Source organism: Heteronotia binoei, chromosome 7 (assembly GCF_032191835.1).
Source record: "Heteronotia binoei isolate CCM8104 ecotype False Entrance Well chromosome 7, APGP_CSIRO_Hbin_v1, whole genome shotgun sequence".
NCBI classification, from domain to species: domain Eukaryota; kingdom Metazoa; phylum Chordata; class Lepidosauria; order Squamata; family Gekkonidae; genus Heteronotia; species Heteronotia binoei.
The window spans coordinates 79273535-79289787 of record NC_083229.1 but is presented as its reverse complement, the minus strand read 5'-3'; the positions used below and the strand labels follow the sequence as shown (position 1 = coordinate 79289787).

Genomic DNA, 16253 nt, shown 5'->3' with positions numbered 1-16253 from the left:
AGGTCCCGCAGGGCCCTCACCTCTTCCAGCAGCTGGTTCCACCAGAAAGGGTCCGTTACAGAGAAAGCCCTGTCTTTGGTAGATTTCAGGCAGGCATCCTTTGGCCCGGGGATAACGAGCAGATTTTGAGATCCCGATCTCAGTACTCTCTGGGGAACATGTGGGGAGAGACGGTCCCTAAGGTAGGCAGGTCCTAGGCCATATAGGGCTTTAAAGGTAATAACCAGCACCTTGTACCGAACTCGGTATATTATTGGCAGCCAGTGCAGAATCCGGAGCCCCGGCTGAATGTGCTCCCATCTTGGGAGTCCCAATAACAACTGGGCAGTGGCATTCTGCACTAACTGCAACTTCCGGGTTCGGCACAAGGGCAGCCCCATGTAGAGGGCATTGCAGTAGTCTAACCTCGAGGTGACCGTTGCATGGATCACCGTTGCTAGATCGTCACGCTCCAGGAAAGGGGCCAACTGCCTCGCCCGCCTAAGATGAAAGAATGCGGACTTAGCAGTGACTGCTATCTGAGCCTCCATCGTTAAGGAAGGCTCCAATAGTACCCCCAGGCTCTTGACCTTGTGCGTCACTGTCAACGGCGCACTGTCAAAAACTGGCAGGGGGATTTCCCCTCCCGGACCCCAATGACCCAAGCAAAGGACCTCTGTCTTCCCTGGATTTAGCCTCAGCCTGAGCCACCCAGGCACGGCCTGTACGCCCGGTCCAAATTTTCTGGGGCGCAGGCCGTCCGTCCATAAGCAGATAGAGCTGGGTGTCATCAGCATACTGGTGACAACCCAGCCCATATCTTCGGGCAATCTGGGCAAGGGGGCGCATATAGATGTTAAATAACATCGGGGAGAGGACCGCCCCTTGAGGCACTCTGCAATCAAGCATGTGTCTCCGGGACAGTTCACCCCCAATAGCAACCCATTTTTATATCCCATTTTTTTCTACCCAAAGGAGTTTAAAAGTGGCTTACAATCGCCTTCCCTTCCTCTCCCAATAATGAGTACCTTATGAGGCAGGTGGGGCTGAGAGAGTTCTGAGAGAACTGTGACTGACCCAAAGGCACTCAGCAGACTTTAGGTGGAGGAGTGGGGAATCAAACCCGGTTCTCCAGATTAGAGTCCACCGCACTATACCACACTCGCTTGAACCTCTGGTTTGTGGAGCAGATAATTTATGATTCAGCCAAAATCACAAAATATGTTTTAGCATTTACATCCTAAGCAGTTACACCCTCTACTGAAATCAAAAGACTCAGAAGGGTGTGGCTCTGTTTTTGATTGTACTGTTAATTTCCCAGTTGAGGCCAAGGAGGAACAAGGAAAAAGTTCATGAGCCTCAAGTTTCCTCAGGCTTATTTCCATAATTACAAACTATTGCCTGTCAATCATGCCAAGGACCCAGGAAGAAGCAGCTACTTAGGGCAATAAGTGGGTAAAGGAACTTTGTTCAACAAAGCAGGAACAGATGAAATAGGTAATAAGGAAGGAACACTAATATGTGAATGCTGGTGTAGATTTAAGTCTTCAGTTGAAATATCTGATGCTAAGTTTCCCAACTGCTAGATTCCTATGTCTCACAGGTCCAGCCATTTTGTCATTCGGGAAAAAGATATGTTCAGTTATTGTTACAAATACTACCACTACCTCAACAACAACATAAAAAAAATATGCCCAGCTAAAAATTTTGAGGCATGCTGAATATTTTCATTTAGCAGGTTGTTAGATCTTAACAAAATTGAGGGGGGAATTAAAATACATCTTTCATTGACAGAACACTCCCATTTAATGTAGAACAAAACCAGCATTATAAAAGTTCCAAATGCCTGATCTGTGTCTCACTGAAGGTCCTTGAACATATCTGGTTACCTATAAACCTAATCTAAATAGTTCCTGGAAGTTGATTCCATTGCTGCACTTGTAACAATTGTACTTGTGCAACATGTGGGCCATCTGGATCATGTGAGGAATGCTTTTATAGGAAGTATCCTGTGTTTTGGGAGATCCATGTGATGCTCAATTTAAGTTACTGATGGAATATGGGAGCTGACCACAGGGAGAATTAAACGAACATCACAAAAGTGAAGTGTGAACTCAGCCACGATGAGCATAATATCAGGACTTGTACTCAAAATTAAGGAAGAGGCACATTATGTGTTTGACTATAACTATGAAGAGCGGTTACATCAATGTGAATGCCATGTCTTGCCAAGTGGCCTTGGTTATTGTAGGTTTATGATGCTCAAAACTCTCTGAGATTCTCCATGTTGCAGTACTTCCCAAGGTTCTTTGGGGACAAGACCATGATCAATTTTGAATTTGTGCTGACATACACCTTCAGGTTACAGGCTTTCAATTTTATGCTTGTATACATTTCTCTGAAATAAGAGATTTTTTTGGTGCTGCCCTGCAACATGTACATTACATAAATTTATAATAAAATGAGCAATTAAAATGACATAATATAGGGCAGAAATTCTATTAAGAAAAATTACATTGATATTAGGAAAATGTATTTCAATCCAAATCAGAATGGGGGATATTTTAAAGCATTGCCTCTCTTATTTTAAAAAGCAATTCTGTATTGTTGTATTAAGTGAAATTTTTAATGGTTATTCATATTTCTCTGTGGTTTGATGTTAAATACCTACTAGTATTGCCCACCCGTCTGGGACTTCTGGAACTGGTGGAAGTACTGGTATATCTACCATCGAGTTCTACACAAAAAAAACACAAATTGATAAAATTGAAAAAGGATACTTCATGGACACTTCATGCAGCACAAACTAAATGCTACCTATTCTACAGTTAGGACTACAGGGGAAACATCAGCATCTAACACTGTGACATGTGTAGTGAAAGCCTATCCAGAGTTAAACCCTTCCAAATTCACTGAGAGTCAATGGGCTTAGGGTGTAACTTTGCTTAGGACTGCACTGGTAATCAGTTAATAAGAATTCCACTCTACAGAGGATCACACACGAACTGTGTAATCTATACCTTCATCAAACAACTTCTTTGCTCAGGATTCAGAGCAAGCAACTAGTAGTTGTCTGAAGTGGAGAAAATGGCCAGACCAGGCTACATTCTACCTCACTTGTTTTTCTGAATACTAGACACTGTGAACACTGAAAAGAATCAAGTTGCCTTAGGACCACAGGAAAAGTACCATTATGAATACATGCCACATGGCTATCTTGATATACAGGCATTTGGGGTACATTGTACTTTTCTTCACTGCCTTTTTCTTCAGCTATACATTGTGTCTGAGATAGTTTAAATAAGCAGTAGTCATTCTGTAATTTTTTGGCAACACAGGAAACACTACGGGACAGAAGAGTAGACTTTTGTCATATTTTACATCTTAACATGGAACAATGTGGCTGTTGTCCCCTCTAATTGCTTGCTTCCAGGTAATGTTAAAAATTTATATCTTCTGTTCAGAGGGCAGGTCATATGTAGCGTGACCACTATACAACCACTCCTACCTTATCAGGGAGCATTTCAAACAACATGGAGTTTAATTATAAAACATGCCTTAATCATTGGACCATTTGAATGTTAAACCCAGCTATTGTGGGAGCCACTTCTGCACAAGCAATTCCTTTGTGGTTGTGGCAACACTTAAGGAATCCATCACACATATATGTGGTTATTTACCAGGGAAAGATCATCTCCTCCCTGTGGGGTGCTGATGCCACAGTTAGTTCTTATGGGATTGTCTTCAGCACTTGTGCCTAAGCCATTTAAAAGTTATCCCAGTCATGGAGGAAAAACTCATGGGAAAATTATTCCCATGTGGTTGGGAAACATAAATGGCCCTTAGTGAAAGGCTATGGCTATTATGTTCACTGGCTTACCAGCCGCAGAGGTAGCACCAACTATGCCTACCAGGAAATATCTAAACAGGGTCTTGCAGATGACATCCTGTGGAAGTTTGCAACTAGTTTACAAAAATGGTATTTAATTGTATTTAAACAGATATGGCATACTAATGTAGGTGGACATGTGGGTAAAGTACATTTTGATATGCACTAAACACATATACAGAAAACCAATTCATCCTGTATGTGTAAAAATGGGAAGAAAATTTATGCAGTATAAAATAACTATGGCTCCTAAACAGGCTCCATTTTAAAACTGTATACCTCAATTTCACTGTAATATTTACACGGATCTTTTAAAATTGTATTTTAAATTGTACAACACATGCCACTTATTCCAAGAAATTAACAGAATAATCTAATTTATCCTCATCAAAATACACCACAGACATTTTTGTAAAGAAACTGTCATTGATTTCAACAGGATTTATTTCTAAGGTGTTCAAGATTCAGGTGTAAATCTGTTGATGAGTAGCCATGACATAAAACAATTTGTGCTATGTGGACTTAAACCATCACTGTTTTATTAACATAAATGAGATTGTTAGTTTAAATCCAACTGCCCCAGTATGACTGATTTGTGGATTTGATTGAGATTGTCTGCTCTTGCTGAATTAATTAAACAAGCTGTAAGCATTAATCACCATATATTTATGTTCATGTTTTTGAAAGCAAACATTTCCCCATATTCATTGCATTTGATTATAAGCATACTTTCTATGGCAGTTAACGACTGAAAAACACACAACAGTAACCTGTTTGCAAAGACTGGAGTTGCCGAGGGGAGCTTCTCATATGACTTTGAAAGAAACAGACACAAAGTTGTCATTTACATCCATATTTGAAGGTACTTACAAACCACCTTTGAGAGAAAACAAGGAACAGCCTAAATTCAGTACACTGGTATTGGGGCTGGGAATCTGGCAAATCAACACTCAAAACAAATACTGGAGGAACGAAGAAATGGGATAAATAAATACAGGAAAGGAACGCTGCATAAAAAGAATTTTGGCCATATAAAAACTGGGATCAGTCCTGGCACTCACTGAGCCTGGGCTGCCCTCAAAGGTGTCTTGCTGGGTGTCTGGACTGGTGAGGTAGGAACATAAGTGAAATGCATGGCTCTGTGAGCATCACCTACTGAGCAAGTGTGCAGCAATGACAAGGGAAGGCAGGATACTTATACAGCAGGGAGTGCTGAAGTGAATCTCAAAGACCATGTGCCAACAGAGGGTGTCTGTTAAAGGGTGTTCGGCAAGTCCCTATGTACTAAGGGCAAGAAACAAATTCAAAAACAAGAAAAATGAATTCAAGGCATCTTGAAGGCAAATGAATGCATTAAATGTAGAAGAAATATTTAAATAATTCATATTTGAATATTTGGCACACCTACTTCTTAGTTAACAAAAAGCAACAAAAAACTCACTGGCGACTGAGCCAGTGCACATTCAAATGCGAACTTTAATAGCCTTATCTTAATAAACAATGACTTTACAGTGATACGGTTGCTGTTACATCTGCTTTCTTATGTAACTTTTTAATTCCCTCAGCATTCAGCATGAAATTTCAATTTTGAAATGATAGCATTCATCTTGCATTAGTTACACACCATGTCATTCTTTTTGTTAAGAGATTGTAGATAAACTCTACCAAGCTACGTAGCCTTTATTTTGATGGGAATTGTGTGGAATTCTTGCACAACTACCAGTGGAATGAATGAATGGTTCACAGCAGTAGCAAGTGGGGTCTTGTGTGCTTGACCCAACACACTCCTTCTGCACATAACCATTCTGTATTTCTTTTCTGTGCTAATATATTTCAGTGCTTTATCGTTGTAACCTGCTGTTCTTTTTAATTGCTTATTGTTATTAATTATATAGTGGTAATGTTGTTGGCTGCTGGAACCATTTGGCTGTAAAAAATGCATTTATTATTATTGCCACTGGAGCTGCAGTAAATTGCCAGGGTTCTGTCTAGAGATGAATGTTTTTGAATGTTCATCCAATAAAACTTGAACCTGGATCAAACAGAGGTTTTCTTCTGCTTTTCCTTCTTTATCCTTCTTTCTCTTGTCTTCTGTTTTTCATTTTGTTCAACTGCAGCCTCACTAACGTAACTGGGGACCCCCCATTTATCATATTTTATTTCTGAGAGTCTTTTATATTTGTAGGGTTAATGCTCCTCTGCCCAGTAAGGGTCTAGGTATAACTCTGGGACAAGAGGAGATTCATAGTATAATGTAAAAAGCTACTCTGGGTTGCCACAAAAGTAAAAGTGGGGGGTGAGAAACCTTCTTCTCATGTACCTGCTATCACAGTGATCCTACCTCCTTTTGCAGCTGTTGCTTCTGCTGCTGCAGCTACTTTTTTAACATGGACTTTATGCTGAAATTCTGTGTACTGTATCCAGGGCTTTTTTTTGTTGTTAGAGGAACTCCTTTGCATATTAGGCCACACGCCTTCTGATGTAGCCAATCCTCCAAGAGCTTACAGGGCTCTTAGTACAGGGCCTACTGTAAGCTCCAGAAGGATTGGCTACATCAGGGGAGTGTGACCTAATATGCAAAGGAGTTCCTGCTACAAAAGAAGCCCTGGTTGTATCATATGAAACACTAGAAATGAAAAAGTTCTTGCTAAGACAGCATTACTACAAGCAGGATAGACACTGAAAGGGTGAAGGGAAAAAGACTATGCTAACGCCTTGGCAAACTTACTCAGGGGTATTTCATTCAATAGAAGACAGGGCTCATTTGCACGTAATCTGTGCAACTGTCAAATGCAAAAGTATTCTTTTGTTGACATCTGATATAATCTACTGAGAAAGAGAAATAATTTTCTGGGATCCAGAAAAGCTAGGGTTGTCAGGTCCAATTCAAGAAATATCTTGGGACTTTTGGGATGGAGCCAGGAGACACTGAGGTAGAGCCAGGAGCAAGGTTGTGACAAGCATAATTGAACTCCAAAGGGAGTTCTGGCCATTACATATAAAGGGACTGCACATCTTTTAAATGCCTTCCCTCCATTGGAAACAATGAAGGATAGGGGAACCTTCTTTTGGGGCTCATAGAACTGGACCCCCTGGTCCAAGCCTTTTGAAACTTGGAGGGTGTTTTGAGGAGAGGCATGGAATGCTATACTGCAAATTTGGTGCCTCTACCACAAAAATAGCCCCCCCCCCGAGCACCAGATACCTGCAGATCAATTCTCCATTATACCCCATGAGAATTGGTCTCCATAGGGAATAATGAAGTGCCCAGCAGGACCCCCCCCCCCGGCTTTCTGATGACCCTGAAGCAGAGAGAGGACCCCCAAACTAGGGAATTGCATGCCCCCACCCTGGGGATTCAATATCAATATGGAGAATCACGGAGAAGTTGAAAACGGGAAAAAACGTGATGCAATAATGAAAACAATAAAATCCAAATCCAACAATTTTTAACAAAATTTTAAATAAAGTGAATTTCACACAAAACACTCATTTTGTATTTCCACTAGGTGAAACAATCATAAACAATACCCAACTATATGTATCTAAACACACAACAAGATTTTATAGAACAGAAATCAATTCCAACAACAAAGTGCTTAGTGCAAAAAAGTGCTTGTATACTAAAGTGCCAATATTTGATCCATTAGTCCGTGTCCATTTCCTGAAAACTCCACAATATCCACCTCTGATGGAGCCTGGAGCCGGCTTGTAGCCTGGAAGCGGCATAACAAGCTACAAGCTGGCTCCAGTCTCTGTCAGAGGTGGATATTATGGAGTCTTCAGGAAATGGACATGGACTAATGGATCAAATATTGGCACTTTAGTATACAAGCACTTTTTCGCACTAAGTACTTTGTTGTTGGAATTGATTTCTATTCTATAAAATCTTGCTGTGTGCTTAGATACACATAGTTGGGTATTGTTTATGATTGTCTTACCCAGTGGAAATACGAAATTAATGTTTTGTGTGAGATTCACTTTATGTAAAATTTTGTAAGAAATTGTTGGATTTGGATTTTATTGTTTTCATTATTGCATCACTGTTTTTTCCCCTGTTTCCTACCTGGGAATTTGCAACCCTAAGAAAAGCAGGTATGTCCAGTTCAGCAGAGTAATGGTCAGAATGGTACATTGTGGTGTCTATTAAGGTCAGATAATTGGGCAGGCTGTATGAGTTGTCTAGCTGCAGAACTGCACCAAGTCAACAATGTTTAATGCTAAACTGTGACCAGTGGGTAGGTCATGGTTTGTGCTGGAGAAACTAACAAAAGGATTTCTCATTAAAAAGCCTCAGCTGGATTACACTTGTGGCCTCATCTTCTAGCTATCTGCTTTAATTAGTATTTTATGCCCTAACTACAACATAATACACCAGAAATTCCATGTATGGAACACCCAGCAGTTCTAAAAACACAGTAAGTGCACAGGGGCCCAATTCAGGATGAAAATGCAGCATGAGAGGAAGGAGGTTTTAAGTCTTCCCTCTAGGGATGCCAGGCTCCAGCTGGGACCTGTCCATCCCCTGGAATTACAGCTCATTTCCAGACTGCAGGGATCAGTTTCCCTGGAGAAAATGGATGCTCTGGAGGGTGGACTCTATAGCATTGTAGCCCACTGAGGTCCTTGGCCTCCCTAGGCTTCACCTCCAAATCCCTAGGAATTTCCCAACCTGGATCTGGCAACTCTACCACCCCATGCACTGTTTTCCTGATCGAGTGCTGTTTGCCTTGTTGTGAAACATGAAATGACTTCATGTGTAATTTCTCAGTGGGAAAACTGTGCTCTTCCAGAGTCATTTCTGACAGGGGAAAATATATGGGAACTCTTCCCCTTGCACCACAGTCCTGATCCAAATCCTAGCCTCATGTTCCCGCTAAATTAGTTTTTTAAAAAATGCTACATGCTCCATATATGGTACTACTGGTATATATTGTAGCTAGGCCATAAGACTGCCATGTTCCCTCTTTTTACAATCTTTAGAAACCCAGGATCAAGTTTCTGTTCATAGTCATGCAAAGTGAATGATAAACTAAAATCCTTTCTAGAATATCTCCAGAAACCCTTGAAACTATAATTTGTTTTTGAAGGATGAAATGACAGAGAAAAGAAAAGTGTCACGGTTAAGTAAGTAAGTAAGTAAGTAATTTATTTATTTATTTATTTATTTATTTATTTATTTATTTATTTATTTATTTATTACTTTTCATTAATATCCCGCCCTCTCCGCAAGCGGACTCAGGGCGGCTTACAACATTATAAAACAATTAATCCAATAAAACATATAAAACCATAATTTACATATCAACTTTAAAACCATTCTATAGCGCTATAATGCATGTGATGAGTCTTTACCACACTCTGTTTTTGCCTAGCCCTGAGTATAACCAACAAACGACAGCAACGCTAGTTTTGGGCTCTCCCACAGAACTATGAATGAACTAACATTCCACTGTGAGTGCTTTCACCAAGAAGAAGCCCAATCATACTGGTTATTATAGCAGTCTTATAATACTGAGTTCTTTGCCTTAAATTAATATAACTCAGAAATGGCAATCTGGGAGGAATGTGCATCCAAACCCAAATACATCTGCCAATGTAGGAAACCAGGAAAATGGAAATGAAATATCTCTAAACCAAAGAGTGTGATTTTTAACAAAGCCAATAATCAAAGCAGGTTGATCATATGTTTCTTTATGCCAGTTTGTGGGGGAAAGAGATGAAACTGTTCACTATTAAATATTTCTGAGGCTATAATGAAGAATTATAAAGATACCTGAGTTTCAATGCATATTTAATTTCTCTACTTTATGATAAATTCCCACACAAAGCCAATCAAGGGGCTATTTTAGAATGTTGAACATTGTGTTAGCTGTTAACTTAGGCATAGTTTTACTAATCTCAGAGTGTAGCATTGGAATTTGAGGCACACACAACATGTGACCATATGTCACATTTGGGAAAAGAGCTAATTGGGGCGGGGGCTCATTAATCACAGTGTGCTAGGATTGGATGTTGGGGCACACACAACACTGCATCCACCATGATATCACGTTTGGGAAAAGAGCTGGGGGGGGGCGGGCTCTCATCATAGCGGCAGCCCTACATTGTGGCCTAGTGAACAGAACACTGGAATCAGAATATTCTCGCAGTCTGAGTAAGTCTTTATAAATGGGAAAAATTGTGATAAGTACAGAAACCTTCCACTGGCCTTAAGAACCTTCATCTAACATAAGTGGCTCTCATACTGACAAAAGGTTCCAAACTTGGTTGAGTGGCCTGGTGGTATACCTACTATGGTTAAATTATAAGTCAACAAAGCATACTATTAACTAGGGATGCATGTTGATAATTTGTTTGTTATAGTTCTGGATTAGGGCAGCTAATCTGCAGTTGGAGGAAGGGGATCCCCTAGTTTGGAGGCCCTCATCACTTCAGGGTTATCAGAAAGCAAGGGGGTGGGGAGATAGGAAATGTCCAATGAGCTCTCCATTATATCCACAATGGAGACTGGTATAATGGAGACTCAATCTGTGGGTATCTGAAGGTCTGGGGGCCCCTGTTTTTTGCGGTTGAGGCACATTTTTAGCAAAGCACCTGGTGCATTACTTCACCCCACCCTTCAAGTTTCAAAAATTCTATGAGCCCCCAAAAAGGCACACCTATCCTCCATTATTTCCAGTGCAAGGAAGGTGTTAAAAAGGAATGTGATCCCTTTAAATGTGATGGCCAGAACTCCCTTCAGAGTTCAATCTTGCTTGTCACAACCTTGCTTCTGGCTCCACCCCCAAAGTCCCTAGATATTTCCTAAGTCAGATCTGGTAACCCTATTCTGGATACCTTTTGAAAACAGCATTTGCCATTTTTCCTTGCTCATTCATTCCTTCGTTCATTCATTCAGTTTATAAATGTGGTAGCCTGTTTATTTCTTTCATAAAGTAATAATGGCTTGTATTGCAACTCCTGCATTCCTTTCTATCAATCTCCCATTACGGGGAAGTACTGAAATAAATTACAATAATGTCTATTGGGAACAATGTGAGAGGCCCAAAGGCCCATTGGATATAATGGGAGCCACAAATGCCAATTGATTTGCATAAACTCCATTGAAATATGTTACAGCACATAGAAGTTCCATGAAAATGGGGACTGCATGATGAGAAACCTGCCCTAGGCCTGGAATGACAGCCTCCAGATTAGAATGACAGTCCCTGGGAGTAGAATGACAGTCCCTGAACCCTACATCATTATAGAGTACCATGATCACCACTATTATATTATATTATATTATATTATATTATATTATATTATATTATATTATATTATATTATATTGTAGTGATATGGCACTATGAAATGAAATATTTTTAAATAATTTTAAACTAACTTTTTTATTGGTTAATTTGTAAAAATGAATGTTGTTAGCCGCCCTTAGTCCACTTGCGGAGAGGGCGGGATAGAAATTTAAAGTACTAAATAAATACTAAATACTAAATAGAGAAAATGCTCTAGGACTGAAATGATAGCCCTAGAGTGGAATAATGGCTCCTGGGACTAGAATCAGTGCTTTGAGAACTTTCACTTTAGTCTTGGGTTGCCAGGTCCTTCCTGGCAACCAGCGGAGGATGGGGAAGGGACTTACCAAGAGCAGCAGAAAGGCATCTCCAACTACAGGGACATGTCACTGCCCATGTGACCCGGAAGAGACACTAACATTTTCACAATGCTGGCGGTGACACTCTGGTATCTGGGCAAAAACTCTGATAAATTTGGCTTCTACCATAGAGTTTTTGCCCAAATATCAGAGCATAACCCTTGAAATCCAGAAGTGAGTCACCTCCAGGTCACACTGATATTACGTAGATTTGACTGCATGTGGGAAGATTTTCCCTCTAAGTTCCCCCTAGCCAGCCAGCTGATTGGTGGCATGGAAGTGGGGCCTGGCATGGGGGACCCATGCCTCTGCTGGGGGGGGGGGGGGGTGCTGTCTGGCAATCCTACTTCAGTCCCAGAGCAGTCAGTCTGGGCCCAGAAACTGTCATTCCCCTCTGGGAGATTTCATGGCAGGCCTCTGCCATTATTCCTAATAGGCATTCTTGTCATTTGTTTTAGTACTTCCTTTTCTATACACAACTCCCCTTTCCCTACTTGTCAATCTGACATTATTTCCTTTGGGGGCTTTCAGGGAGGCTGGAATGGCTGTTTCCCAGCCAAATGATGTCAAATTTGCAGTGGAGTTGATGTTGTCTATCCAGACCCTGTAAGTCTCAAGCAAACCGGACAAAGTTAGAATTCTACAGGCCTCTGAATAAGTTGCCTCCAGCCCTCCACAAAGCAGGGAGGGAAAAGAGCAGTTCTGCACTTTGTCTTCAAAGGTGACTGGCTAGAGTGCTCTGTGGTCTTACTTTGCAAGGCTCTGAGTGGACCACAGAAAGGCCACTGTCCACAAAAATAACTGGAATTGTGAAAAAAACAGATATGCTGCTTTTGTGGTAAGCATGCAAACCCGAGAACAAACAAACCGCCCAGATTGTTTCAGAGAGGGTTTTTCATTGTATCAGCAACCTTGAATTTGTAAATTTCCATTTATATTTTCAGCTTGATGGCTTCCTTATGCAAACCCCTACTATTAACTATTCCAGCTAGCAGAAGCTCTCCAAAGTCTGACCCTGGTTCTTTTAACAGGAAATACCAGGGGTGAATCTTCAGAGTACTAAGCCATGCGTTTTACCCCCAAACTGTAGCTCCCTTGATTTTAAAAAGGTACATTTTAAAATCAAGAAATTGTGATAAACAAAGAAAAGTATCTGGGAGCCCTTTTAAAACTGCATATATATAAACTTTTCTGGACTTGGTGCTCTCTGTGCCTCTGGGCTGTCAGCTCACAATCCCAGATATTGCTTTAAAATAGCCTAAGTGTCTCCATCAGAAATCTTAAAGCTTGAACGTTTATGTACTTCCTGACAGCACTAGTCATGTTGTGCTTACTTGTCAGTCTTTTAACAAACAGAGAGAAGAAAAATAAGTGTGCTGATGTTAAGCAGGCAGAATTCATTTCTCTGCTCCCTATTTTCCTCTATACAACTTTTCAGATTTAAAAAGAAAACTAGAGATGAGCATAGAGATTTGCTACCAGGCATGAGGCACTGTGAAGTCACAAAGGAATATTATTCTCGTTCATATTCTGAAAAGCAACGTCATTTCAAAAGTCAAGAAAAAAGGCAAAGGCAGCAAAGGGACAACATAACTTGATTCACTGCCATTAAGCTCAGGCTATATGGTTGTGATGCAAAGAATTGCCATAAGAAATGCATCTTCTATTTTTTTAAAAAAAGATCCTCACTTCTTCTCCCCTCCCTTAGTATCACTGCAAACTGAAATGGGAAGGTTCCTGAGTTGTTTTAATGTGAAACCATTCTGATCCTGCAGGATAGAAACTACTAGAAAGCAAATTTTTTTCTATTACTGAAACTATTGTCCTGGCTTCTATTTGGTTTTTAATCCTCAAAATAGTTCTGGTTTTGATCATGAAATGCTCTGGGGAGCAGGAGTACTTCAAGGACTGCACCCTCTCCTATGAACACAACTGAATTCTTAGGACATTTTTGGAGTCCCAGCTCAATGTGCCCCATCCATCAGAAGTGCAATAGGTAACCATTTTTTAAAAAGAGAGTGCTCCTGTCATCAAGACCCAATGATGAGACACCCTTTCATTGGTGGCACTTAGAAGGCAAGCAAAAGTGTGCTCTTCCAGACATCATATAACCTTTACAGAATGTGAATGATAAAAGCCCATTTTGAGGACTTTCTTTTTCTTTTTCTTTTTGTTTCTGTTTCTGTTGTAATGTAACTGATTTTGCTCAGTTGTTTTGAGATATATGTGATCATGTCTTTTTTGTTCCTTTTTGATGATGATGTCAATGCAAGCCTTTTCAGTTCACATATTTTTGTTGATCATGTTTTTGCTTCATTTTTACCATTTTTACATCATTCATACATGCAAAAACTGCCACAAAACTCATTATAAAGGAGGTTGAGATCTGTAAATATTTCATAAACTGGAAGAACCCATATTGGAAACCAAGGTTTTTGAACTGAAACAGTAGCTTAAATTCTCCCTAGATTTTTATGGGTGCAAGATCTGAGTGATGTCTGCCAATGGATTCCCTTGCTGAGGAAAGGAATCCTTCACTGCTAGAAAGTGCTTCCCTGCCAGCCACGGTGGTAAAAATGGTAGAAACAGGGGGGAATGTTGGCAGTATCCAGACATGCTTATGTAACTCACTGTGTGCCTGGAAGTAACATTTACATCACTGGCTAAGGTCCCTGCCACTACTATGTCTACCTGCTAGTTGTCATGTACTGCACAGGACAGCTCCAACCCATACGACTACACATTTTTTAATAAGTGAAATCATAACCAAATTAAATGCTATGTTCAAAAGGTTCTGCTGTTTTTGGAAAACAAATAAAAAATAACACCCCTATTTTCTGTCTTATGCTGGGTCCACCTATCAAAATATTTATTTTTGTCAGTTGTTTGAATTGTACAATCCTTCGGTGACATTTAAATCTTTAGCCTTTGCCAGCTTAGCCTACAACTCCTATAACTCAAAATGCACACTAGAAAATAATACACAGTCACAGCTTGACATATTTGGAGGCACAGAGGAAAGTTAAAGGCCTATATCCCAGCTGACTTTTGGTGGATACTTGATGCCTGACCACTATTTGTGCCTTTCTAAGTCTTCCTCCTCTGTTCTCCAGTCCTTTGGAGTTAAAAATAAAATAACCTTCCCCCCCCTCCCCTGCTACTTGCGCTCTCTCCCTCTCTCAACACACCCCTATAAATAAGAAGCCAGAAACCCTCCACTATATTTGCTAGCATTAATTGATGTTTAAAAAGTCTGTTAAAAATAAAGCCCAGCAGTGACATTTTTCTTTGCTAAAGCACGAAAGCAGCACATTACAAACATTACAAAAAGCTCCCTTGGTAGGATGGTGAAGTTTCACTCTGGCAGTAAAATTCAAGCTACTGCATGTTCTTGGATTTATTTTTTTATTTAAACACCATCTGACATCAAATGCAGGTAAAACGGATTTGCTTAACTCCTGGTTTTTCATACTACATAAAAAGAAACTAGACTTACATGCCTGGTGATTTAATTTTTTTTGGTAAATAACTGCTCTTTGACACAAGAAGCAGAAAAGAGTCAGCTGCTTAAATAATGGTTTTGCTTGTTGATGGGTGAACATCCCTGGGCATGGTTCAGAATGGGCTTCCATAATGCTGTTGCTGTCTAATGAAAAGCACAAATGTAGCCATTTTCAACACTGCTGCCAGGTAGGTTTCATTGGAAAAAGGAAATGTGGTTTCTGCAGCAGCAGGAGCACCCAAAGAATGGGACTGAAATCACTGGCTGGAGATCTCCTACAATGACAACTAGTACAATCAGTACCCTGGAGAAAATGGCTTTTTTGGAACTTAGTCTATATGGCATTATATCCTGCTAAAGTCCCTTACCTTCCCAAACCCCATTCTCCCCAGGTTCCACCCACCACATCTCCAGGAGTTTCACAACCCAAAGCTGGCAACCCTGGCTGGAACATCATCCCTGAAAATAAAAGTTTAGGACTTCTCATTTTATTTTTATAAGATTAAAAGAGGTGAACCCTCAAGGAGTTGCAAGAAGTACCTCATTTCCCCCTGTACTCGCCTCCTGATACTATTTCCTCTGTGGTTTCTCTTGGCAGCCCACATATCTTCTCAGCCCTACCAAATAACTTTTGTCTGCCCTTGCTAATCTTCAGCTTTAGTATTTATATGCTTCATTTATGTCCACCATTCTCCCCATTGACACAAAACTGCTTGCATCATTCTTCTCTCCTCCATTTTCTCCTTGCAACAACCCTCTGAGGTAGATTATGTTGAAAGAGTGTGATTGGGATAAGATCATTGGGTTGCCAGGTCCAACTTAAGAAATATCTGGGGACTTTGGGAGTGGAGCCAGGAGACTTTGGGGCAAGGGTTAGGGTGACAAGAATGACTGAACTCCAAAGGGAGTTCTGGCAATCACATTTAAAGGGACTGCGTGCCTTTTAAAATGCCTTCCTTCAATTTGCAAAAAATGAAGGATAAGGGCAACTTCTTTGGGGGGTCATAGAATTGGACTCCCTAGTTCAGTCTTTTTGAAACTTGGGGGATGTTTTGAGGAGAGACATTGCATGTTATGCTGAAAATCTGGTGCCTCTACCTCAAAAAACAGGTCTCCCAAGCCCCAGATACCCACAGATCAATTCTCTATTATACCCTATGGGAATAGGTCTCCATAGAGTATAATGGAATGCCCAGCAGACATCTCTTTCCCCCTTTCTGATAACACTGA

At 40.5% G+C, this 16253-nt stretch overlaps 1 protein-coding gene across 10 annotated transcripts in view; it reads right to left on the bottom strand.

Annotated features, from left to right (window-relative positions):
* ZNF521 (zinc finger protein 521) overlaps nucleotides 1–16253 on the bottom strand; it is a 466135-nt gene that overhangs the window by 75238 nt on the left and 374644 nt on the right. For 8 of the 10 annotated variants that reach the window (XM_060243880.1, XM_060243883.1, XM_060243886.1 and 5 more), the window contains one exon: nucleotides 2651–2716. The exons of the other annotated variants lie outside the window; for them this stretch is intronic. In XM_060243880.1, the coding sequence (XP_060099863.1) occupies nucleotides 2651–2716 (66 nt within the window). The remainder of the gene's footprint in view (nucleotides 1–2650; nucleotides 2717–16253) is intronic. 10 annotated transcript variants of the gene reach the window in all.